The sequence below is a fragment of the Vidua chalybeata genome, chromosome 9 (genome assembly GCF_026979565.1).
Source record: "Vidua chalybeata isolate OUT-0048 chromosome 9, bVidCha1 merged haplotype, whole genome shotgun sequence".
NCBI classification, from domain to species: Eukaryota; Metazoa; Chordata; class Aves; order Passeriformes; family Viduidae; genus Vidua; species Vidua chalybeata.
In genome coordinates, this window is record NC_071538.1 from 14,411,860 (window position 1) to 14,436,052 (window position 24,193).

The 24,193-nt window shown below is 56.2% G+C and overlaps 3 protein-coding genes and 7 non-coding genes across 11 annotated transcripts; 3 read left to right on the plus strand and 7 right to left on the minus strand.

Moving 5' to 3' along the window:
- Positions 1–232: 232 nt before the first annotated feature.
- On the minus strand, positions 233–16,230 carry PLK3 (polo like kinase 3). Of its 2 annotated transcripts, none has more exons than XM_053950147.1 (15): positions 16,020–16,230; positions 6,365–6,472; positions 6,172–6,288; positions 5,632–5,761; positions 5,457–5,544; positions 4,819–4,914; positions 3,943–4,138; positions 3,462–3,588; positions 2,955–3,064; positions 2,759–2,876; positions 2,571–2,654; positions 2,207–2,369; positions 1,978–2,107; positions 1,647–1,757; positions 233–1,275 (listed from the first exon to the last, which is right to left on the minus strand). In XM_053950147.1, the coding sequence occupies exons 2-15, from the start codon at positions 6,446–6,448 to the stop codon at positions 1,081–1,083; spliced, it is 1,749 nt and encodes a 582-aa protein (XP_053806122.1). In that variant the 5' UTR covers positions 6,449–6,472; positions 16,020–16,230; the 3' UTR covers positions 233–1,080. The 2 variants fall into 2 exon arrangements, with proteins under 2 accessions (XP_053806122.1, XP_053806120.1); XM_053950145.1 differs by lacking the exon at positions 16,020–16,230 and adding an exon at positions 7,253–7,500.
- On the plus strand, positions 10,901–13,130 carry LOC128792058 (uncharacterized). The gene is made up of 2 exons (XM_053950148.1): positions 10,901–10,932; positions 11,214–13,130. Exons 1-2 carry the CDS (start codon positions 10,914–10,916, stop codon positions 12,419–12,421), a joined length of 1,227 nt encoding a protein of 408 aa, XP_053806123.1. The 5' UTR covers positions 10,901–10,913; the 3' UTR covers positions 12,422–13,130.
- On the minus strand, positions 16,130–16,259 carry LOC128792626 (small nucleolar RNA SNORA35). The gene has a single exon (XR_008432489.1). It is a non-coding gene; the product is annotated as a small nucleolar RNA SNORA35 (small nucleolar RNA).
- A 582-nt stretch (positions 16,260–16,841) lies between these two features.
- RPS8 (ribosomal protein S8) lies at positions 16,842–21,774 on the minus strand. The gene is made up of 6 exons (XM_053950745.1): positions 21,536–21,774; positions 20,591–20,697; positions 20,144–20,243; positions 18,598–18,773; positions 17,524–17,653; positions 16,842–17,004 (listed from the first exon to the last, which is right to left on the minus strand). Exons 1-6 carry the CDS (start codon positions 21,537–21,539, stop codon positions 16,895–16,897), a joined length of 627 nt encoding a protein of 208 aa, XP_053806720.1. The 5' UTR covers positions 21,540–21,774; the 3' UTR covers positions 16,842–16,894.
- On the minus strand, positions 17,209–17,280 carry LOC128792619 (small nucleolar RNA SNORD38). The gene has a single exon (XR_008432482.1). It is a non-coding gene; the product is annotated as a small nucleolar RNA SNORD38 (small nucleolar RNA).
- LOC128792618 (small nucleolar RNA SNORD38) lies at positions 18,281–18,353 on the minus strand. Its single transcript, XR_008432481.1, has one exon. It is a non-coding gene; the product is annotated as a small nucleolar RNA SNORD38 (small nucleolar RNA).
- Positions 20,323–20,426, minus strand: LOC128792620 (small nucleolar RNA SNORD46). The gene has a single exon (XR_008432483.1). It is a non-coding gene; the product is annotated as a small nucleolar RNA SNORD46 (small nucleolar RNA).
- Positions 20,766–20,850, minus strand: LOC128792617 (small nucleolar RNA SNORD55/SNORD39). The gene has a single exon (XR_008432480.1). It is a non-coding gene; the product is annotated as a small nucleolar RNA SNORD55/SNORD39 (small nucleolar RNA).
- A 333-nt stretch (positions 21,775–22,107) lies between the features above and the next one.
- On the plus strand, positions 22,108–22,222 carry LOC128792614 (U5 spliceosomal RNA). The gene has a single exon (XR_008432477.1). It is a non-coding gene; the product is annotated as a U5 spliceosomal RNA (small nuclear RNA).
- A 1,640-nt stretch (positions 22,223–23,862) lies between these two features.
- Positions 23,863–23,977, plus strand: LOC128792624 (U5 spliceosomal RNA). Its single transcript, XR_008432487.1, has one exon. It is a non-coding gene; the product is annotated as a U5 spliceosomal RNA (small nuclear RNA).
- Positions 23,978–24,193: the final 216 nt, after the last annotated feature.

Genomic DNA, 24,193 nt, shown 5'->3' on the forward strand with positions numbered 1-24,193 from the left:
GCTCCAAGGCTCCACCAGCATAAGCAAGAGCTAACTCTGCCCTTTGTGCCAGTCCCATAAAAGGCAGTGGAGGTACCACATGGGCTCCTCACAGCCATCCTGCCTCCCTGACCTTATTGCCCAGCAGCAGTCAGTGGCAAGAAGGGTCATCCCCAACAGGCAGAAGCAGCTCCGGAGCAAGAATGATGCTGAAGCCCTTTTGTGACTCTAGCTTCAAATAAGGCAGACATAGTTTGCCCTTACACAAATAAGTTTTTATTGAGGCGAGTCAGGGAGAGGGGAACTGCACATGGACAGACCAAGAGGAAAATAAATAATTCCATATAAATAAGATACATAAATAGTCCCACATGGCAGAGACTGCCTTGAAATAAGAAACAACCCTGGGTCCCAGCAAAATGAGGGCTTCTCCAGGCAAGTCCTCAGATCCCACCCCCACCCTCTATCAAACCTCAGGTTGTACCAGACAATTCACAATTTGGGAAGAGACTGGGTACAGTTGGGCCCAGCACAGCTCCCTCCTTAGTGTAACAGTTGTGGAGTGGCACACACAAGCCCACAGAGCCCCTGGCAGGGCAGGCAGCACCCTTCACCCCTGCCCATTCCTGGGAAGGGGTTTTCCTATCCCACAGCACCCAAAGTTTGAGATCAAAGCTGTGCCAGCCATCTCCAGGCCATGCAGAAGGTCTGCACAACTGATGCATCAGCTGGGGCAAGGGAGCCTGAGCCTCCACCACAGGTAGTTGCCAGCCCTAAACAAGGCTCAGCCAGCCCCAAACCCAGCTGCAGGGCACTCAACCACCGCCACCTCCCTGTAACACCCCAGTCCATTCCATCAAGACCAGCACCACCAGAGCAGGAGCTGCCAGTGGGAAGAGAGCGATTGCCCAAAGCCAGGGAGCAGCAAGGATATCCAGACCCGCTGCTGTAACCACATCCATATGTCTTAGTCCAGAGTCCAGCTGAGCACCAGGATACACAGTGCCCAGGGGGATAGCCAGCACCACATCATCCCTCCCATTCCATGGGAGGGCAGGGGGGAACCTCCAAGTCCAGACAGGGTCCCCCCAAGATCCCAGGCTAGGCCTCAGCCCATTCTTGAAGAAGCTTGAGGATGTATCTGAGGCGGTGGTGCAGCTCAGGAGAGCAGCCCAGCTCCTGGATGCTGCACAGCTTGTAAGTGTAAGAGTTGCGCTCCCGGTTGATGTAGGTGACAAGGCAGGAGTGGTCAGGCTTGCTAATGATCACCTTGGTGTGGTCATTGTAGAAATTCACCTAGGAGACAGATTGGGCATGGTTTAAGCCATGCTTCCCACAGCATGTTGGGAGCCAGGATGGAGCCACATTTCCTGTCTCAACCCGTTCCTCCTCCCCAACCTGCCCGGGAGCATCCCTCCCATGCCCCATGGCAGGAATGAGCCAGCCCTAGCACAGGGGCAGACAGAAGCATCCAAATGAAGTGCTATGTCTCTCCATGGGCTGGGGAAGCTGCAACCAGCAGCTTCAACATCCTGCACCCACAGCTATTTTCACAGCTGGATTTTCCATTTGGGCTGTGGCAGACAAGCTCCAACACAGACCAGAAGACCCCTATCTGGCCTCCTCTTCACAAGGGTCTGGGCATCTCCACTGTGCCCCACACATACCTGGAGGGTGCCACTGCTGAAGAGCATAAGCAAGGCTTGGTCAGTCTTCACCCACTGCAGGAGGAGCAGAGCTGGCTGCCCAAGGTCATCTATGCTGGGCAGGTCACCTCCCTTTAAGAGAAGGGTTTGCATAAGACACTGGTCCCACACATGGGAGCACTTCCACCAGCACACACAACATCAAAGCTGGGTACCCCCTCAGTGGAGTCCCCACTCCCAGGGCACAACCCTCTGTGTCCACCTGGCCGTAGCTGCAAGCAGGGAGTCCAACCAGCTCAAGTGGTGGGGTCAAGCCATGACCCAATGTCCAGCCCTGGGCCCCAGCACTCACCTTCATGAGATGCTGCTCCATGTAGGATGCAAAGTAGCGCAAGACACTCATCTGTCCCTGCAGCTGCTCGGGGATGGCAGACACAGAGAACACCAGGTGTTTGCTGTTGGTTGGGTTGTAATGTACAGTCCTGGAGGGAGCAGAGCACGAGTTTTGGGGATGGTATAGACTCCCCTTCCCACCTAAGGGGCTCTCCTAGAGACAGATCAGCCCCATTCCCACCGCTCACCTGTGGTTGGGGGAAAGCGTCATGTGCGTGCCATTGTTGAAGAGGACCCCAATGCTGCGGTTGGAGAGCTGGTAGCCAAAGCCATACTTGTTGGAATAATCCACCCACTTGCTCACCCAGACAAAGTGCTCGTGGCGGGCCAGGGAAGCTGGGTTTTTCTCCGCTGTTGGAGAAGAGAGGAGGTGAGCAGTGCAGCCAGCCAGCCCCTGTCCATCTCACCTGCCCAGAGGGAACAGATCCCTACAGCAGGCTCTGGCACCATTTAGGGTGCTATTTGTACCCCAAGTAGCAGCCATGCCTTCATCCCAGGGGGAAGGAGATGCACAGCCCCCTATCCCATCCCAGAGCAGTCCAACCGGTTTACCTGGAGGCATGGAGGAGAGGCAGGTCCGCAGGAGTCGGACAGCTGACTCGATTATGGCAGAGACAGTGATGCAATCTTCAAAGGCTGTGGGGAGAAGATGACAGGCTGAGTCAGCTGGCCCCACTATCAGCCCAGGCATGACAGGAAGCTTGAGGCAGGCTGGGGTGGCTGGGACAGGTATTGCTCACCTTCACAGCTGCTGGCCATCGTTCCCCGGATGGAGGGCGATGCAGACTTGTGAGATGTCTCCTCCACCACTGTCTCCACAGGGCTGGAGCTGGCACTGCGACACGATACAGGAGTGGCCTGTGGAGAGACCTGGCTTTATCATGGTCCGCCTGTTCTGCCAAAGAAGGGCATGCACGGCCTCAGAGATGTTCTCACCTCATTCCCTTCCACAGTTTTATAGCTCATCTGCCGACAGATTGAGGTCTTCATCAGCCCAGTAACCAGCTTGGAGATGTCATCCCTGTTCTCTGAAGAGCCCTTCTTGGCTGAGGAGAGAGAGCAAGAGATGAGTACACTGTTGAGCATAGAGGCTGGTGACACCCAGGCCACCCCTCCCAGCAGCCCAGCTCTCCCTTATCTATTCCCATGCCCATGGAGGCAAGGAGGGTGTCAGACAGCTATCTCCCACTTTCACTTCCCAGTTCTCATGCAACACAGGGCTTCCAGGAGGAACTGCCCTGTGGGCTGTGGCACAGTATCCGCTCTCCAGGCACACACCCATGCCAGGCCACCAGCACAAGAAAGGCAGGGGCACACCCAGCTTGTGCTCTCCCCAGGCAGGGGGTCCAGAGAGATCCATCAGGAGGTCTTTCCAGGAAACAGGATCCACTTCTTCCTGAAGAAAGAGTCACCCAGAAGCTCCTTGGCAATGCACAAACTTACCCTTGGGTTTCTTCTTCCCAAAGAGTGTCTTGGTGACTTTAGCAAACAGAGTCTTTGCAGGATTTGGGGGACTCAACTCTGGAGCCATCACACAGCTGCTGGGAGGGAGTTTCTCAGGAGTGTAGCCCTGCAGAAGAGGTCAAGGGGGAGGTTTGGTTTCCATAGGCCACATGCTCCAGGCAGAGCAGCTGCCCTGGGCTGACCACAGTCATTCACATCCCTCCTGACAGCCAGCTTGTGTTTCTGTCAAGCCTCAGAACCATGACTGGCATCAGCACAGGAAACAACCCCTTGCTATAGCAACAAGGCAGCAGAAGCACACCAGATCCCTCAGTTCCTCTGGCTGGCATTTGGGCAGGATAGCAGCCGCTTCCTTTGAAGGACTGACACTTCGTACAGGACAAGGACAGCACCCTGCACAGACCAAAAAACTCATCCCGCCTGGAGAAGGGTCCCTTGACCCAGGCCCCCACCCACTCACCTTGAAGAACTCATGGTCTAAAATCTCCTCAAGGGTGAAGCGGTCCTGGGGGTTGCGTCTGAGGATGCCAGTGATGAGATGCTTGGCAGGCAGGGAGAGGAAGACAGGGAGGGTGTATTCCACTTGCTTGATACACCTGTAGGTCTCCTTGAGGTCAGAGGTCTCAAAGGGAGGGTTCCCACACAGCAGGGTGTACCTGGGAGGGAACATGCATGCCACTGTCAGATCCCCACTAGGCTTGTGACTCAGCAGCACTTAAAGCAAGGAAGTTATTGGCATTTGGCTGGCCACACCTGGCTGAGAGCAGCACTTCCAGCCCCAACAGCCATGTTCACATCCGGCCATACTTCCTCCTAGCAACTGTTTAGAGCAACAGGCAAGGAGCCTTGAGGAAGGACAAAGAGCTGGCAGGCAAAGGCCACCCGCTGCTCCCACCCACGTGGCCATCAGGGTAGAAAATGGAGCAGGCAGCTTGCAGGCAGCAGCCGGGTGAGGGGCTGGATGTGCCGAAACAGCGATCACTCCCTGAGCAAACAGCGCGGCAGCCACAGAGATTTTCCGCTGTTTATCAGGTTCACAGTGCGGTCAAGCCTGCTTTGAACCGGAGCCGAGTGTGGCATGAGCACATCCACCCCATGCAGGTCCTGCTTGCACAGTCCTCACACAGCATCCCAGGATGGCTACAGGCAGCACCTGCTCCAGAGTAAGGCTGGGCAGGATCCAGCCAGTTGCTCCCCTCCCCCTGCCTCTCAGCAACCGCTGCAGAGCCACAAGGCACAGCACAAGAAAACTTCCTCATCGTGTTGTCCGCAGAGCAGCTGCCCCCACCCCAGGCAGGGTGCCTGGACCCCTCCCCACCCAGCAGCACAGACTTACATGACACAGCCCAGAGACCACACGTCCGACTCTGGCCCATGGCCCTGTCTCAGCAGCACTTCTGGGGCCAGGTAGTTGGGGGTCCCACATATTGTCCTGTGGGGCAGAGCACCAGATCAGTGCATGCTCTTCATCCCCTCACAGACAGCCTCCCCCTGCTCCTAGCCCTGGGATTTAGCTTACAGCCTTGTCCTCCCCACTCCATTTTGCTCTTTGTGGCCCCCTCTCCATCTATAAGGAGTCCCATACAGACTCCCTCCCCTCCTGCTCACGGAGGTCAGCAGCAGCTGCTCTTGGGGAGCTGTTGGGAAGAGCCTGTCCCAGAGCTGAGGGGGAACAGAGCCTTTGTGTCCCAGCCTGTGCAGCCGGCACGGCAGCCGGGCAGGCACAATAGCAATAGTCAACACATTGTTCTCCCCGACGGCTGCAAGCTCACTCCTGGAGGAGCCACAAAGCCCCCAGCCCCCTCGCCTTGCCAGCAGCTGAAGCAGGAATTGCTCCCTCACCCCAGGAACGGGCCCTAAGGCTTCTTCTCCCAACACCAGAAGAGAGCCCTTGCCCCTCCACTCTCCTGGGAAGCCACAGGAAGAAGAGTGAAACCCTGGAGGATTCTAGAAAAGGAAAAATCTCAAACGTACTTTTTCTTCTGGTCAGAGACATCCTGGCAAGCAGCCAGGCCAAAGTCTCCCACTTTCAGCTCCATGTTTTCATTGATGAAGAAGTTGCCTGCAAGTCAAGGGCAATGCGTCACCACAAGTCCCTTGGGGACAGCTTGCTCCCCACACAACACCATGTGCCAACCACAGCACTCACCAAGCTTGAGGTCTCTGTGCAGGATGCCCTTGAGGTGAAGGTATTTCAAGCCTGAGATGATCTGTTTGAGGTAATAGCGCACTTCAGGCTCCAGCAGAGTATGGCGGGCCTTCCAGATGTGGGCCAGGGACTGCAAAGGGAGAGAAGACAGCTTGTGATGCAGGCAGGGAGAAGAGACAGCCCTGCTGACTAGGCATAGGGTAGGCAGGGTCAAAGCCAGTTCTTCCAGAAGTTGCACATTCACAAATAATCCTTCTTTCACAGCCATGACCTCAGCAGACTCCCCACATGAGGCTGAGGCTGCTCGTCAGAGCCATGGGAACCTCTGGACTTATGGTGGCCACACCATGAGCAGGCAGTCCAAGAAAGACAGAGAGCTCCTGGAGTGCCCAGTGCCACGCAAAACCACTCTGCTTAGGGGTGTGACAGCTGACAGCTCAGGAGAAGGGGACTGCTAACAAAACACCTCGGTAAGGCCTGCTCAAACCAGCTATGGCTGTCTAGGAGATCCTTTGGCAAGGAGGCCACAGCAGCACTGACCTTCCTACTGCAGTGCTCCAGGAAGATGTAGATGCTCTCTGAGTCCTCAAAGTAGTGGGAGAACTTGACGATGTGCTTATGGTGCAAGTCCCGATGTAGCTCGATCTCATTGGTGATCTGAAAGAGAGCAGCAGTGTCAGGTGAGCTGCTGGCCCCCACCAGCCCAGCACCCCACCAGCTGCATGGCACCCACCTTCTCCCGCTGGTGAGGTTTAGCCACCCTGCTGTGAGGAATGACCTTCACGGCATAGGTTTTGTTGCTGGAGAGGTCTGTCATTTCATAGCATCGTGCAAACCCACCCTGCAAGGGAAGAGGTGGTTACGGATGGGTGAGAGACATCCTTGCCCCTGCCTGCTTACAAGCCTCCTCCTCCTCCTCCCTTCCCTGGCAGCGTCACACGCTCCCTCCTGCTGCGTCGCCCACTAAGATCTGAACTATGATGCTCTCAACCAGGCATTTTCTTCACCCATTTCTTGTAAAACCTCCAGGGCATTTTCCCTCCCACTACGGCCGGACTTTGCATCTTTCCACATGATAGATCAACCTGGAAAGTCCTGCACAGGGCAGGAAGCCCGGGAACCGGAGGCCGTCGAAAGGCAGCCCCATGGAGACAGGTTTTTCCTGCCGTGATGTCACCCTCCAATCTGCACACTCAGCCGCTGAGCCCACTCGGGCCGGGCTGGGAACCGGCATCCTCCTCCTACACACGCTGCTGTCAGCCGGAGGAAAAGTTGCGTGCGGCGGAGCGGCGCGGGCCGGCACCTCTGGGAACCGGGGCACCCACCGGCCCACGCACAGCCCGCGGGGCGCCCCGAAACCGATGCGGCTCCGATAGCCGCCGAGGCACGCGGCCAGCCCGGGTGATTCACGGCTTCCAGCACTGCTGCGGGCCCGCCGGGCGAGGCGGGGAGGGTGGGGGTGGCGGGCGGCAGCCGAGGGGCCGCATCCAGCCCCGAGCGGCCCGGGGTGGGGGGTCGAGCAGGCGCGCAGCCCCCGCCCCTCCCCTCGTCCGCACCGGCTCACCCCGGCGCAGCCGGTGCCCTCCGCGACGGCCCAGCCCCCTTTTCCCATTCCCGGTACCTTTCCCAGCAGGCGGCCCTTGCAGTAGGAGCGGCCGGAGACCGGGTCGGTGATGATGCGGGTGGTCTCGGCCGCGCGGGGCGGGGGCGCCGGGGCGGGCGCGGGCCGCGCGGGGAGGGTGGCGGCGGCTGCGGGGAAAGGGGAGAAGAGGCCGGCGGACTCCATGGCGGGCGCGGGAGGATGGTGAGGGTGAGGATGAGGAGGCTCCCCGGGCTGGGGCTCCGCCGCGCCCCGCGCACGTGGCCCCGCCGGCGCGCGCCGCCGCTGCCGCCCCGGGAATCCCGCCGGCTTTATCTGGGGCCGATGACGTCACCCGAGCAGCTCCGCCCCCGGGCGGTCCCGTGCCGCCCTTAAAGGGGCCGCAGCACGGGGAGGGGGCGGGGTTTCGGGATTCCAGGAATGCACGGGCACCCCTCTGCCAGCTGTGACACCCGGGGTGAAGCCCCGTCAGCGGCTCGCTGCCTCCACTGCACAGGGGCCCACCCCTGCACACGCAGTGATGTCCCCACAGTAGCTGCTTCCCCCTCCTACAGACGGGGGCAGGGACAACCTCCTCTTGACTCAGGGTTCTCCTACGGTCACACTGAGAGCCCGCAAACGTGCAGAGCTCCCTCCCCTGTCTCCCAGGACATACATAGCCCCCTCCCATGCACATCTGTAAATACACACGCACACAAAATAAATACACACACACACCTGCTCACAGGGTGTTTCCCCTCACAGGTTTTACCAGCGTGTGTCACACGACCAGCTCAGTCCTCACACCTCCTTCCCATGGAAAGGTTGTGGCTCAGGGAGGGTTTTCAAAGCCCCTGTGTTTCCTGTGGGCTCTGACCTGTCCCTCCCTGCCTTATGACAAACTTGGATGCAGGTAGACACTCCCCAAGAGCCTTTCATTCTGTGCCAGGGCCCAGTTGAGGAGGGTCACAGGTGGGGCGCTGGGCACATGGAAGATGCAGAGATGATGGGATCCACCATCCTTGCCCCTCGGTGCCTGGGCAAGGCTCTGCTGCTGCGGGGTGGCCTGGCTGTGCAGGGTGTGCAGTGGTGGCCGGGCACGGCGCCACAGCGGTGCTGCTCCCTAATGGCCGTGACGAGCACACGCCTCTCGGTCACCCGAAACGGGTCATGGAAGGGTGCTTGGCATCTCTCCCTCCCCACGGCCGTGGGAGCTGCCAGAGGTGGCTGCAAACCCACAACCCTCACGAGTCTGAAGCAGCAGTGTAGCAAGAGCCCATCAATCTTCTCGCTGTCCTTCCCTTGCTCACACCACACACAGAGTGACTCTGTGACCATCCCGTGCCCTGTGCCTCAGTTTCTCACCACTGCTGCTCAGGGCTCTTGCCACTGATGATCCCTGTGCCCCTGAATATGCTGAGGGTTTTGCATGAGCACCTCCGGCAAACAGCCCCGTTCTTCCCAGCACATCCCCTTTCCCCCTGGAGTACTGGGGACAAATTAACTCCATTTTTTTTTCTGCAGAAAAACTGAGAAAACCTGCCTGAAGAGGAAACAACACAGATCTGACTGGTTTTTTTTTCCCTTTTGTTCCAGCTTTTGTAGGGGAAGCACACACAAACTCACTGCCCATCAGCAAACATGGCCCAGGAGCAGGCTGGGATGCTGCTGCCCCCGAGGGACGCTGCCTGTTTCCATCAGGGCCCCGGGGCTCCCCGGGCACCGCTGGCATCACAGGTTTTCCGATGGAGGCCCCAGCTCCGGGCTGCCGGAGCTGAGTCAGCGTCTGAAGGCAATGTGTGGGTGGAGGCACCCAGGAGGGCAGGGACGCTCCGGGGGACCTGTCTGGGGATGATGTGACAGACAGGGGCTGTCCTGGGATTTCCCACAGAGGGACAGTGGGGACCTGCGAGGACGGAGAGCTGCCGTCTCTGCACCTGCTCCCCACTGCCTCTGGGCGAGTTCTTGGGAGAGGGGCACGGATGTACCCCACAGCCCATGTCCTGCCAAGGCTGCGACACCTCCTCTCCGAGAGGGACGGAGCCTGGGAGCAGACCCCGCCACCTGCAGCTGCGGTCCCCTGTGATGCACGGCATCTCAGTCACGGGTTTTCCCATCACTGATCTGGGGCAGGGGGAGGAGCTGTGGTTTAAGATCACCAGCCTGTTGGACCTGGGGAAGGGGAGGCTCTGGGGTGAACTCCTGACTGCCTGCAGCTAGTTAGGTAGAATTATAGAAGAAGGGAGTCAGGCTCTTTGGGGCTGTGTACAGCAAAATCATGACAGGCACGCAATGCAAGCTGCATCAAGGGAAATTCCATCTAGATATTAGGAAACCTTTTTCCCCTTGTGCATGTGGTAAAATATCACAGGAGCCCAGAGAGGCTGTGGGATCTCTCCTCCATGATACTCAGCCCTGGCCTGGTCCCCCCACCCTCGTGGCATTCAGAGATGCTCAGCAACACCAGGAGCAGGGGAGCTGAACCCAGCTGCCAGCTCACGTCGGTGCCAGGGCTGCCTTCCCAGGGCAGCTGCAGGGCACTGCTGTGTGCCCTGCTGTGTGTCCTGCATGCAGTGCCTGAGCTGCAAGAGCAACACCGGCCAAGCATCGGGGTGCAGACCAGCTCCCCAGGATTGGGGTGGCAGCCCTGACCCCCTCAGGAGTGGGGTTTTCCCATCCCTCAGCACAGCTCTGCAAAGCATGGGGCTGCAGCTACCAAGGGGGAGGATGGAGAGGGTGGTTGGGTGAGCTGGGGAAGGAAGAACCAGCACCAGCAGGGGCCAAGGCACCCCAGGCACTGGAGCACAAGGCTCCACAGTACTGCACACGCTCAGCCCAGGTCTCATCTTACCCATCTCCATCGGTACCCAAGCAAAGAGCTGCTGGTACACGCCATGTGCCTCAGTTTACCCAATTCACCCTGTAGTGAGCACACATGCACCTTCAGGGTGTGAAAACAGAGCTCCCCCCTCCAGCACTGGTTTTCTGAGGGATGTAGTGCTCATGTCTGTCTCTGCTTCTCCTTACCGGCCTGGGACTTGTGTGGGATGGAGGGAATTCATAAGGGGTCCAGTGATGGAGCGCGATGCTGGCCCTTTTGATCCCCATCTGGCAAGAATGTGTACTCTGCATCCTTTCCCCTGTGGAGCTGGCAGTTGCACCCAGCCGGGCAGAGCCCTCTCCCCATCCCAGGAGAAAGACAAACTCAGCAGAGCCCAGCCCGGCCCTTTTCCAGGAGCTTGGGGGGCTGATGATGGAGTAAAGACAGGACTGGAGGGACACATGGCTTCTGGCGGGGCAGAACCGGTAGAGAGGGAGAGGTTGGGAAGGGACATTCTTTCTGGGGAATGCAGAGGGGAAGGATGATGAAGGAATGGGTTATGGAGCTATGGCTTATGGAGGAACTATGGCTTATGGAGGAGGGGCAGAATAAGGGGGGGACCCCGGCTTGATTGACTGCAGAGGAGCTGGGTCAAGCGTAATTTGGGGGTACCGCTGCACAGGTCAACGGCTGGAGGGACCCTTGCGAGGGGACAGGGCACAGGGGGCTGAAGGGCGAGCATGGGCCGGGCCGGGCCGGGGCGGACGGCGGCGGGGCCGGGGCCGGGGCCGGGGCGGGATGTGGCGGGGCCGCCCCGCGGCGAGGCGGAGCCGGCGGCCGCGCCCGGTGGGAGCGGGACGGGACGCGGAGCAGCCCCGGAGGATGGGGCGAGCGGTGGCAGGTGAGGCCGGGCAGGGCACGGGGGGCACGGCCGTAGCTCCGGGGGTCGGTCGCTGCCCGCGGGCACCCGGCCGGAGCAGCGGGACGTCGCGGGAGAGGCAGCCCCGGGCTGGCGGGGGACGGTGGCACTGGAGGACGGCTCCGGGAGGACCTGCGGCGAGCGGGTCCTTTCGTGGTGGGGAGGAGAAGTGGGGTTCACTTTCCCTCGCCGGGAAGGCTGGAGAAAGGGAGCGGGAGGGCGGGTGGCACAGGGAGTCACCGTCCCCTCTGCTCTCCCCGCAGGTGCCGGGCTGGGCACCGTGTCCCTCTGGGGCAGCCTCCTGCTCGCTGCCGGCCTTGCCCTCGACCCAGCACCGCCAATCTGCAACTGCTCGGAGCCCATGGACTACCAGGCTTTCCGGGAGGCTCCGCTCCCTGAGAGCTGCTGCCTCAACTTCACCAGCTCCAACATCACCCACCTAGACTGGGGTGCATTGGTGGGGGTGCAGGGGCTGCGGGAGCTCTACCTCTCCCACTGCAGCATCACGGCTATCAGCAACGCACAGGGAGTCCCTCCTGCCTTGGAAATCTTACACTTAAGTCACAACCTGCTGGAAAGTCTCCCTGGAAGCTTTCTAGAAAATGCCCCTAATTTGAGGGTTCTTTATCTGGACAGCAACCAGCTTCAGGAGCTACCCAGGTCCTTCCTGAAAGCATCTTCCCAGGTCCAGGAGGTCTACCTGGGCTTCAATGCTCTCACCTTTCTTCCTGCCAGCCTCCTGAAGCCATCTCTGCTCCAGCTTCAGCTCTCCAACAACAGCTGGGACTGCAGCTGTGCTTTGCTAACCAACCTGGAGGGTTGGTCCAGCCAGGCTGCTGAGGTTATCTGCCACACACCAGAGCACTACCACGGTGTGGGGCTCCAGAGCATCCCCCGGGATGAGCTGTGCCGCTCACACAGCCTCACCGCCCTCTTCATCTGCCTGCCCCCTCTCCTCATCCTCACCAGCATCACTTGGTGCTTCTGCCGGCAGAAGAAAAAGACCAACTACAGCCTTCAGAGCAGGTCCCAGAGCCACCGGGCCATGGCAGAGAGGAGCAATGTGCCAGTGTCTGCAGAGCCCCACCACTACATCCCCTATGAGCTGCCTGCTGCTCCCTCCAAGACTGAGAAGAAAGTGCTGCTGGGGAAACAGGTCGTGCTCCAGCCCTTCGTGGATCCACTGGAGAGTTGCAGAGACCTCTATGAGGAGGTGGAGATCCAGGTGGGATCCCCCAGCAGTTCCCAGGTGTCATCCCATGAAGGGCAGCTGGGCACCCCAGCACCAAGGGCAGAGGAGCTGGGCAGTGAGCCAGAGGTGGACACTGTCAGCGTGAGTGAAGTCCTGAAGGACTCTGCGGACCGGGAGAAGATCTACATGAGTCAGACAACCAGCTATTACAACCTGGTACCTGGTATTGAGCTGGACGACTCAGACAACCTGGAGTATGAGACCATTGACCTGCACTGATGCCAGGACTTGGGCTGTGTCTAGACACACCAACAGGATGGCAGGGGCCGGGCAGGAGTGAAAGCCACCAGAGCAAAGGAGGCATGAGTTGTCCTGCCATGGCTGACAGTGGCTGTTTGCAAAGCTGCACCCCCAAATATCCATCCCTTCCCCTGTGCTACTGTGTGAACCCCTTGCTTGCCATGGGCTGCAGCCTGGCAAGGCTGCAAGGGTGCTTCAGGCTCTGGGGACCCTACCACAGGCTGGTAGTGCCCGAGGAAGGACATGCAGGGAAGGTGGAGACTGCTTTTGGGGATCAAGTGATGATGCTGAGTGCCAGACCCACTGACCAGAGCTTCCTCTCTTGTTGGAGCCAGATGGTGTCTGGCACAGACCTGCTGCTCTCCAACCTGCAGAGAACACGGTCTGGAGACATGAAACAGGGCTGGCCCTGCCTGTGTGGTGTGCAGGGAGTGTCATGTTTGGATGGGGTGCCCTGGGCCTGTCAGGGAAAGCCTGTGGTGGCTCTGCCTGCTGCCCACCCCACACCCCACAGTGGCACAGGGACTTGAAACAGTCAATGCACATGTGCTGCTTCATGGTGTGTGTGTGTGCACACTTGTGGGAGTGGGTGTGTGAAATGCACACACAAACAGAATGGCATCAGAAGGGGCCCCTTGCAGACAGCCCTGTAGGATCCAACTCTCAGTAAGAAATATATAATTTTACTCCTGGCAGTGTGGCTCCATCCCTTTGTGCTTTGGGGTAGTGGGGAGACAACCAGTGGGATGTGGGGAGTGCAGGGACGGTGGACTTCACTCCTACCCCATCTACCCTCCCCTGCCCTGGGTGATGGCCCAGTGAGGTTCTTGCCCAGCATCCCTGGAGCCTCTTTGTCACTGTGGCAGAGTTGGGCACTGGCTAAAGGCCAGCAGAGCCTTTGCTTTGTACCAGGATTTACAACAGGGGTGGGGAAGGTGTCAGCCTGCTGTAAATGCCACAGATTCTGAACAAAGCAAGAATTTGTGGGGCTCCTGGGAGCAGGGCAAAAGCTGGGGATACTGTAAATCACTGCCCAATACAGGCACCCCCAGCAAGTCTCACCCATGGTGCTCCAGCCCTTCTCTGCAGATGGGGGGGGGGGGGGGGGGCATGCTTGAGTCCTGCTCCTCCTGCCCAGGGGAACATTCTCCAGGCTGGAAGCTGCATTGGCCACCCTGTCTGCTCTGGAGCCGTGCTGGGCCTGGTGCCCAGGCAGGAAGGGCGGGAGCTGGGCAGGGCAGGACGTGGTGCTCCAGCCGGCAAAGGAAGTGGTGTTTCCTGCAGAGTGCTTTGGGGCTTCCAGCAGCCCATGGTGGGACTGCTCAGTCCCAGCCCCACATGGCCTGGGGACAAGGATGGGATGATTCCCCTTCATGTCTTCTGCCACTCATGAATGTTTCCCCCTGTTTTATATCCAGCTGGACTTCTTCCTTCCCTGCTCCCTCCTGGGCCCTGGGAAAGTATCCCAGCCTTTAATATCCCTTCACCACTCTGTGCCAAGTACTACAGCCAGCATATCTCAGTGTACCCTGGCTCATGCCACCCCCACATCCCCACAGGGACAGAAGGACCAGAAGCTGCCACAGGGCAAAGGCAGGACAGGCAGGGCTAGCAGCTGTCTCCAGGGGCTGCAGCCCAACCCATGGCTGCAGATTTTGACGAGGGCTAACAACAGCTGCATTTTTCACCTGTGCTCCAGAAATGCCCGCAGCCCTTCCATGGGTGCCCCCTCTGCTCAGGTACCCTGGGGTTCCAGTCCCAGGGCTGCTGGGAATGATGTATCATTCTGTCCTTTCCCTCCTTCTCATGAAGCCTAAATTCAGATGCCACGGCTGATGCAAAGGGAGTGACTCAAATCACCCCAGTGGGTCTTGTCCAGCCCTTGCTCTGGTACCTGCAGCCCCCACCCAAATCTCCACCTGTGACAGGTGCAGAGAGGTGTGACCAAACCCAGTGTTCCCTTCGTTCTTCGTCTGTGACAGCCCTGGCACACTCAGACATGTTCTCCCTAATATTAGTTTAAAAGTTCCCTTTCTTGCAAGTCCCCTTTCCTTTAAGGCTCCCAAATTCCCTCAGCAAGCCAGCCCTGCTTCTCCTCCACTGCCTTCCAGGTCACTGCTGGACCTATTGAAGTGTAACCACAAGGTCATTTCCTGGGTTGGATCATGTCCTGTGAAAATACCCCAAAGTTAATACTGTGTGGAGCTGAGAGCCACACAACAGCAAGGAGCTGGACACAAAACAAGTGACTTCATCTGGCTTATGTTGCATCCTATGAAAGCAACTCTTTTTAAATTCAGGCCCTCCACCTGTCAGAAGTGGGTAAGGTCCTCAGCCTAGGCTTTTGCACTTCTGAATTCTAGCCAGGCTAAAGCTGTGCTTAACCCCAGCCCCTGCCCATCACTTCCTGGCTCAGTGCATAGCAGGTTTGCCCCCTCCCAGGCAGGTAAATCCCCGTGCCATCCATAGGGCTGTGCATGCCACAGCTGGACCACCTTGGGAGTGAAATGCCACAAACCCTGGCCAGCTGCCACTGCTCTGTTCCCACGCCACACCTCCAGGTGCCACTTTCGTTCCTGTGGGCAGTTGCCCTTGGCAGCTGTGTTTCTCAGAGTAGTAACTTTCCAAACAGCACACGTTGATGAGCTATAATCCTGTTCATCAGGGGACAGGTTTATAATCCTGCCCTGACACCAAGCTGGCATTTGCTCCATAAAGCCCGAGCTTCTCCATCTGTAGAAAGCTCCCCAGAAACACCCTGAATGCTGTTTGCACTCTACAGAGGATGATGGGAGAGAAGAAACACGCTCAGAGGAAGCAGCCATGACACATCCCTGCCAAGTGTGCTTACCACCTCCACTCCACCTCTCTGGAAAGCAGGCGCTGCTGGAGAGCAGGGAAAGTTTACACCGGATCACTATGGAGAAGGAATGTGCTTGTGAAAACATCCCACCCAGCCCAGGTTCCACTGCAGAGACTCCTGGACTGCAATGGCACCCAGCTGGGCTCAGCTCTGCTCACAGTGCCCACGAGCACAGACCCAGTCTGTGAGGGACTGCCAGTGCACACTCATGCCACAACCTGCTGCCACAGTCATCAGAACAGGTACCATTCTGCAATGCTCACCTCCCTGCCAGCAACACAGGATGAACCCATACTCCCCAGGGCACCTCCTGCTGTTACACCTGGCAAACATGGCACAGCATCACAGGAAAAAACTTAAAACCCCTCCCCACAAAACTATTTGTGGGGACAGAGTTGCATTTTTGAAGCATGAGACTTGGGTCTCACCACAACTCTCCTTTGGGCAAGATTGATCATGGGCCACCTCCCTTCAGTTCACAGCTAATAATTGTGATGCTGGGGCTGCAGGAAGCCTGACTTGCAGCAGTGATCCAATGGATAAATGAGGCTTTTGTGAAAACACAGCAATGGGATGAAATGTGCAGTGTGTTCACCTGACAGGCACAAAGTATGTGAGCCTGGCCTGCCCCATGGCACAGGACCAGATGAGCTCAGATGAGCTCTTGACTTCTCCCAACACCTGCACAAAGAGCAACTATTTGCAGAGATTTACCTTCTTTAAGGACAGGAACCTCTAGGAATGGTACCACCAAAACATCCAGAAAAGCTTTTGTTCATCACAGCTTTCCAATTCCACCACAAGCGACAGGGCACAAAGCTGGAGTTTGTATCCAGCTTTCGAAAGGGACAGACCATGATGTGAGCCTGGCCCTTCTGCTAGAAGGAATTGATCTTGCACTGAAATGAGACCAAGGAGGTCAGGAAAAGACCAGCTGGTCATTGAGCAGTGCCACCTAGTTTGGTTAGAAGATACTGGATCCTGCAGGGAATTGTACAACCAGGCAGGAAACACCAAAAGGGGCTGCTGGCCTGAACCAGGGGATGGGAGCTCATGTAATGTGGAAGGCAGAGGCATGAGCTACCAGCTGCAGAAACTGAAGGTGTAATGGCCAGGTTTTCAGCCAGACTTAGCCCATTTCCCCACTGACCTCTCCAACACCCCAAGAGCATCACATGCTAACCTAACACAGCACAGGAAGAGGGGGGAAGTGTGCACAGACCTCAGGAGCTCACAGGAACCCAGAACTTTTAATGGGGGTGCACACTTGCACCTACCTCCTGCTCACAGGTTTCCAATATTGGACATTCCCCACTTCTGCCAAATCTGACAACTCCTTTTCACACAGACTTGGTCCTGCAAGTCACTTAGAACCCACTGAGATGTTTTAGTTGAGCACGTGCAGGGTCAAGTTTTGGCTGAAGATGTTAAAGGGCTCAGGGATTCCTAGAGTTCCATCTTCATTCACATTTTACAAGGCAGGTGGACCTACAGAAGCCCTCTCCATACTGCACACACAAACGAGCACACAACCTGTTATGGTAGTAGACTCTTGGTTTTATTCGTTCTCTTAGCACAATAGTTTTTATTCATTTGCCTTTTCTGGCCTTGATCTTCCTCAAGTAGAACTCTAATTCCTTGCCTTCCAACACATAGCCATCGGCTCGGCCACACTGTCCAGGTCTGGAGGCAATGCAGGCTGCAAGGAGAAGTCATCCAGGTAAAGTTTAGCAATTCCCCACCCCAGTGCACACACCAAAGAACACACACTGCACGCAGCCTCTGCAGCAGCACGGACGAGTGGCTCATCAGTAACACAGTCACCAGGTCATGTGCCTGAGGCAGCACCTCTGCCTGAGGTACCGTGCTCTGGAAGTTGCACTGCTGCAGTCCCTAATGAAGTCCTCCTCAGATCTCCAAACTGTCATCGCTCGGGTTCAGTAGCAGAACTGGACAAAGGTCTCATCACCAGAAGACTTCAGAACACTCAAATGTTTGCCAGAGCGTGAAACATCAAAGCTCTTAGATGCCTGCGGCACATTTTTCTGACACACATTTGCTCATTTTGCTAGTCTTGAGCCCCATTTCCTTCTCAAAGCCCCAACAGGAATACTCAACTGCAGAAGCCTGGCTAGCCAGACTTCCCCATCCTGCCACAAGTGGGGTATCTCAGGAGAAGATAAAAGAACAAGTTACATTAATGCTGCCAGGGACTCACCAAGTAGCTTTCCTTGCTGGAACTGCTCCTCAAGAATACTTGCTATCTTGGCATTCTTCTTTCGCTCATCATATTTTTTCTGGATCTTCTTTGAACGCTTCTTGTTCAGTATTTCCTCCTCTTCAGGAGTCTAAATCCAAGACCAAAAGCAAAAAAAAATGTTTGATAAATGGCCACCTTCCACTAACACAGGTGTTTCCCACTACCATGAAGGAAATCCTTGTATTCTCAGCACTGTACTGTTTTTAAAGTCATACCTGGCCAAGGTACAAATAATTTGATCTCACAGAACCAGGTGCTGTATTTCACTTTTGAGACCACGAAATGCAACACTGCTAACCAGAGTCACTGGTGACAACTGAGCACATTGCCCTAGGGAAGGCTGTTCTAAAGTCAATGAAACTGCAAAGGTTTCCCTGGTGAATCACTCCTCCTACAAAAAGCAGTGAATACTCTTTCACTCTGCAGAAATAATGAAAGCACTTGGGTGTGGGTGCAAGTCCAGGCAGACGAGCTCTCCCCCTGCTTCTGCACTACACAGCACCCAAACAAGAACTGCTTTGCTTTTAATGCAAGGATTAATCTGAATGCTACATGTGGGGTTTTAAATACCTTCTAGCAGTCCAGGGTTCGAGTCTTAGATTAATGGCTCAGTGTAGTTTCTAGACACTTAAAAACACACTGAAGTTCAATGAGCAATCTCCAAGCTTCTCACCAAAGCAATCACTGCCCAGCACAAGAACACAACCTACAAAGTCTTCCTCAGCATCCTAAATTGTCATCACTCTCCCTTCAGTAGCAGAACTGGACAAAGGTATCATCATCAGAAGACAAAGATCTTGACAGGCAGGTCCTTGTGCACAAATGGGTGTAGTGCTTCCAGGAGAGCTCCTGCTACTGAGCACTCCATTAAGAGAGCCAGACTTATCCTGGGAACCTATGGGAATACAACTCGGAGAGGCACTGCTGGGTACCCAACCCTATTCTGGCAGCCACTGTCTGTTCAGGATGGGTAACCGCCTCTGGCAGGACAGACTGTTCTGCCAGGAGCCAGAAGGACAACGGCAGGCGTACCAGTTTGGCGCCCTTCTTGCGTCCAAGGGGCAGGGCATAGTGGGCCTCGTACCACTGCCGGTATGGGGTGCTGTCAATGAGCACGATGCAGTTCTTCACCAGGGTCTTGGTCCGCACCAGCTCGTTGTTGGAAGCGTTGTACACAACATCAATAATTCTGGTCTTGCGAGTGCAGCCTTTCAAGAGAAGAGCCTGAGTTCAGATCTACAGGGATCAGACAGCTGAATATACAGCTCATAGCATCTCACACATACCCTTTTAAATAACTTTGCACTCAACACCCTATCCAGTATCTTCTAACCTTCCTGGTACTGAATTAAATTTAACTAAAAGATGCATCTAGTTTTCATCTGTCAAACTTTCTGTTAGGACAGAAATCTACACCTGGAAATGAAATCCCTCCTACATGAAAAACCAGGATCAGTGGGCTTGCTGGAACTCATCTCAAAAGGATCTAAGCAATCCTAAAAAATAAATTTCCAGACTAGCAAGATCAGCAGATGCCAACTAACACTGCACACAGGGCTCAATGCTGTATGCACTTCCTAGAATTAAGCCATACTGAGTGGGACTGCCCTGCAACACATTCCAGAAACCATTTCTATAGGATATGGGTCTGTGAGTAAATGGAGAAGGGAAGCTGGTGTTTTCACCCTTCCAAGACCCACGTGAAGCATGCAGTATTAGCTACTAGATTTGACTGTTTAGCAGTCTCCTGCCCTGAAAACAGCCCTTCACATACACAAAGATCATGCACAAGGTGGGTTTTATCCCTTCACTCACATAACTTGTCCATGTTGCAAGGTACACTCAGCCTCTTCACATGTGCAATATTGACTGTAATGGTACTTTTCACTGCACAGACAATGCTCTGAGATAAATGAAAACATGTCCTGTTCCCTCACACCACTGCAGGTCACTAACTCACCACCTTCCTTACTGCTGCTTTACCATCCTACCCAGCAACACTGACTGGGCCCAGGCTCAAGTGATCTTGTTGTCAGTTTGTAAAGCAAAGAAAACGCACCTTGCTCAGGGGAAATATGACAAGAGTCCCTCTCCTGCTTCTGGGCTTCCCACTTTTGCATAGGAAAGCAGAATATGAAATTGCACATGCTAATATAACACTGTCCTAGGGTCAGGCCTTCTCACAAGCATCCTCAGCACCTTTCTCTGTTGCACAACATCACTTAACTTTTAGTAACAAAATTCACTGATAAACAGCACTTGTGTTTCTGAAGAACTACTCATGTATAGGATTTCAGCCCCTTTTTAGTCCCCCTCCCCCATAAAAAGTTGAGGTAAGCATGTCACTCAGTGTAACTATGACACTCCTATCATTGTGAACTTAGTGGAAATCCAAGTTCCCTAAGGCCACGTAAGGTCAAAGTTATCATCATCACCATGCATGCTGCTTCAGCTGCCAGCTCCAGGATGTTTAATCCAAGCCCACAAATCCATGCTTGCGTCCTTCTACTCTGCAGCAGTACTGCAGACCAGCACAGGTTTCCCTTCCTTCCACGCAGCAGGCTCACCACATACTTACATTCTGACCCCCAGGAGAAGTTGCCAACATCCAACCGAAGGGCTCGGTACTTCTTATTTCCCCCGCGAACTCTCACGGTATGAATCCGGCGAGGGCCAATCTGCAGTCAGAAACAAACACCAGGCTGCCGCTGGCGCTGGAATGCTGCATGGCCCAGCACAGCCCTAACCTCCAAGGCAATGTGGTCAGTGTAACTATGACGAACCCCAGCATCGGCAGATACAGTAAATGACCAGAACGGTCTGTTGCATCTACCTAAGGTGAAAGCTTCATCACTCCAATTGCCTCTTATTGCAAAATGGGCAGAGGGGCAAATACCACTTTTAGAGAAGCAGGGTCAGATATTCACCCCCACACGAAACAGCAGGAATTTAAACCTCTAATAGCACAAAAGCAGCAACTCGATTTTGAGAACACGCTTCTGACCAACTTTGCCCAATCACTCACCTTAGTGTTGGCGGGAGGCCGCCCCAACTCATACTTCCTCTTCTTATGGTAGGGCTTCCTCTTGCCCCCAGTCTTGCGACGCTTATGCCAGTTGTCCCTGGAGATACCTGAATGGAGAGCAGTGTGGTCAGAGGTAGCCACGAGCCCAGCCGGCTGCGGCAGCGGGGCACGGTTCTGAGTGCTCAGCTCTCCAAGGTTGGTATCCGCACAGTGCACTCAGCCTTGTGCAGCAGTTAGAGAAACTTCATCATTGATACTCAGACCTGCCCCGAGCACATCCCCTCCAGCAGAGCTGTGCAAAGCAGACAGACGCCCTCTTCCGTGTCCTCTTTGGGAAGCTGCCTCCCAACGTACCTCGCGTGCTGGGCACTCTCTGGGAAGCACCCGATGCCGATCTGACAGGCACACTACAGCAATCATCCTACGCTACCCTTCCTATAGTGGTAGATCCGCTATAGGAAGGGATCCCCATCCCACCTGTCCGCTGAACCCCTACGAGAGACATCCCGAATCAACTCAGCCTGCTGGGTCCCAGCGGGGACCATCTCTGCAGAACACGCCACCTCCCGCAAGGAGCCAAGCTGTCAACCTGCGCACTGTTCCACAACGCCAGCCCGCCCCGCTCCTGCTGGGTCCACTGAACGCTGTTCCACCTCAGCCGCATCTGCTCATCTGCAGCAGACACCGGGAGCGAGCCCAGCGCTCGAGATCTGCAGGAAATCAAGGCACGCCGAGACGAGGCCGCCCGCCCCCATCATCCGCCATGTTGGGCCCGTTCACCCTCCCCCCACCAGCGACTCGGCACTACCGCAAGCACCCCCGATGGCGGACGGTGCAGGCAGGCGGCAGCCCCCGCTTGCCACCCGGTGGGGGAGCGGGGCGGATCCGGTGGCGCAGCGGGCGGATGGCGGCGGATGTCGGCAGGCCCCGGGCCCCTTCACTCACCCATGGTGCGGCACCGGCGCAAAGAGGCGGGGCGGAGGCTCGCGGAGCGGCTTGGCGGGGCGAGCTCTCGCGATGCGGTGACGTCACCGCGCCGCCAGAGCGAGGCGCACGCCGTTGCCTGGAGACGCGGCGGCGCCGAGGGGAGGCGGCGGACAATGGCGACAGCTTGCGGGGCCGGCTCTGCCCGCGGGCCCGGCACGGAGCGGGCATTGCCAGGGGTCTGTCTGCCGCAGGCCCGTCCTTCCTGTCCGGCAGATCACCGTGCGAACGCCTCCCGGCAGTACCCAGGCCCGGCGTCCGGCGGTGTGCAGCGCTGGGTTCATTAGCATATCACGTATTAGTATTCAGATTTATGCCCCTACCCATGGTGCATCGCGCGCCGGCGGAGCGGCCCCGGTCGAGCTTTCCGCCGGTGCTCCCCGGGGCCGCTGCGTCCGGGCGCGGGCTGGATCCATGCCACTGCCACGGGAACAGACCGGGGCAGCGGGAGATCCAGCCAGGGCGCCTGCAAGTCGCCGTGTCCTAGAGAGCGACAGCCGAGGGACGGTGCGTGCGCGAGGCGCCCCCACAGCATACTCTGGTTTCTCTTCAGATCGTATAAATCTTTCGCCTTTTACTAAAGATTTCCGTGGAGAGGAACAGGCACGAGTGTCGAGAAATTTTTTGAGGCTCCATTTCGGTGGAGCTATCCCTATTCTGGTTAAAAAATAGACTGAAGGGAGGCGTGTTGGTAATCCCTTGGCGATGTACTCAGGCAGGAATAACGGAGTGAGATAAAAATGGACTCGGGTACGCAGCGCATTAACTAACAAAAGGGGTAATTGAATCCTTCAAATTATCTGTGTCCAGATTTCTCGGACGGATTATAGGAATTAGTTGGATGGGTGCAGGCAGGGTGCTGTGGGCATTAAGGTTTTATCCAGGTGGAGACAGGTAACAAACACTGTCCCTGAGGGCTGTGTCTTGGGACTGGCTGGGGCTTTTAATATCTTTTAAAATATCGTTTAATATATATTTTTAATAGCTTTATCAATGACACAGACAGTGGGGGTGAGTGCACCCGCAGCCAGTTTACAAGGTGAGTGGTGTGGGTGACACACCTGAAGGACAGGGTACCACCTAGGGGGACCTGGACAAACTTGGGCCCACAAGAACCTCATGAAGTTCCACAAGTCCAAGTGCCCTGTGCTGCCTCTGGGTCTGGACAATGCCAGACACAAGAAGAACTGGAGAACATAGACTGGAAAACTCACTGAGACTAGCCCTGATGAGAAAGTCGGGGTTCTTATGGGTGAAAAGCTGAACACGAACCAAGAGTGAGCAGTCAGAGCCCAGAAAGCCAACTGCATCCTGGGCAGCAAGTCAGAGGAGGCAATTCTGCCCTGTACTGCTGAATCCACCTCTCTGGTGCCCAGTACAGGAAAGACATGGATATGTTGGAGCAAATCCAGAGGAGGCTATGAAGATGATCAGAGGGCTGGAGCCTCTCTCCTGTGAAGACAGGCTGAGACACTTGGGGTTGTTGAGCCTGGAAGAGAAAAGGCTTTGGAGAGATCTTATTGAGACCTTCCAATACTTAAAAGGGGCCTATAAAAAAAAGAGGGTATGACTTTTTATAAAGGCATGTAGTAATATGGCAAGAGAGAACGCTTTAAAGTTAAAAGAGAAGAGATTTAGGTTGAATATTAGAAAGGAATTCTTTACTGTAAGGGTAGCGAGGCAGTGGAACGAGTTGCTCAGGGAAGTTGTGGCTGTCCTGTCCCTGGAAGTGCTGAAGACCAGGTTGGATAGAGCTTTGAGCGATCTCGTCTAGCAGGAGGTGTGCCTACTCATGGCATAGGGATGGGAACTAGCTGATCTTTAAGATCCCATCCACCTAGACCATTTTGTGATTCTATTTTATTTTCCTTACAATTTTTAATTTAATATTACTTTGCTTTAATTATTAAACTCCTTACTCTCGACCCATGAGTTTCTCTCCCCTCTACCGTTCCCGCGGGGTGGGGGCAGTCAGCGAGGGGCTCCGCGGTGCCCGGCCGGCACTAACCCACAACGGGGACGCGCCGTTCCCGCGGAGGCTGAGCCCGCCCCGCCCCGCTACCGGCCTGATTTGCATACCCAGGGTGCCCCGCGGTGCCGCCGGTGTGCGACCCCGCCGCTCCCGGCGCTGCGGCCGCTGCCCCGGGCTCTGGGGGCTGCCCGCTGTGTGCCCCTCCGGGGCCGGGGCGGGGATGTGGGGCCGGGAGCGGCGCGGGGGGAGCCGGGTGTCACCCTGACTTTTGTGGGGTGGAGCAGACGCCGGCAATGTCGGGAACGAGGGTGAAGGTATACTCTGGTTTCTCTTCAGATCGTATAAATCTTTCGCCTTTTACTAAAGATTTCCGTGGAGAGGAACAGGCACGAGTGTCGAGAAATTTTTTGAGGCTCCATTTCGGTGGAGCTATCCCTACTCTGGTAAAAGAACAGAAAAAACTCTTTTATCGCCAGCAAATATCACGTCTCAGTTGCGTGAAAACGCTACATTGTCCTTCTTCGCTGCCAGTCACCGCGTGTGCCCCGTCTCTGCGGGGTACGCAGCCGCACCTCGATACTCCGCGGGCTTGCCCTGCCTGCCCCAGCCTCCCGTTCCCGGGAGCGGCAGTGCTCTCCGGGACTACA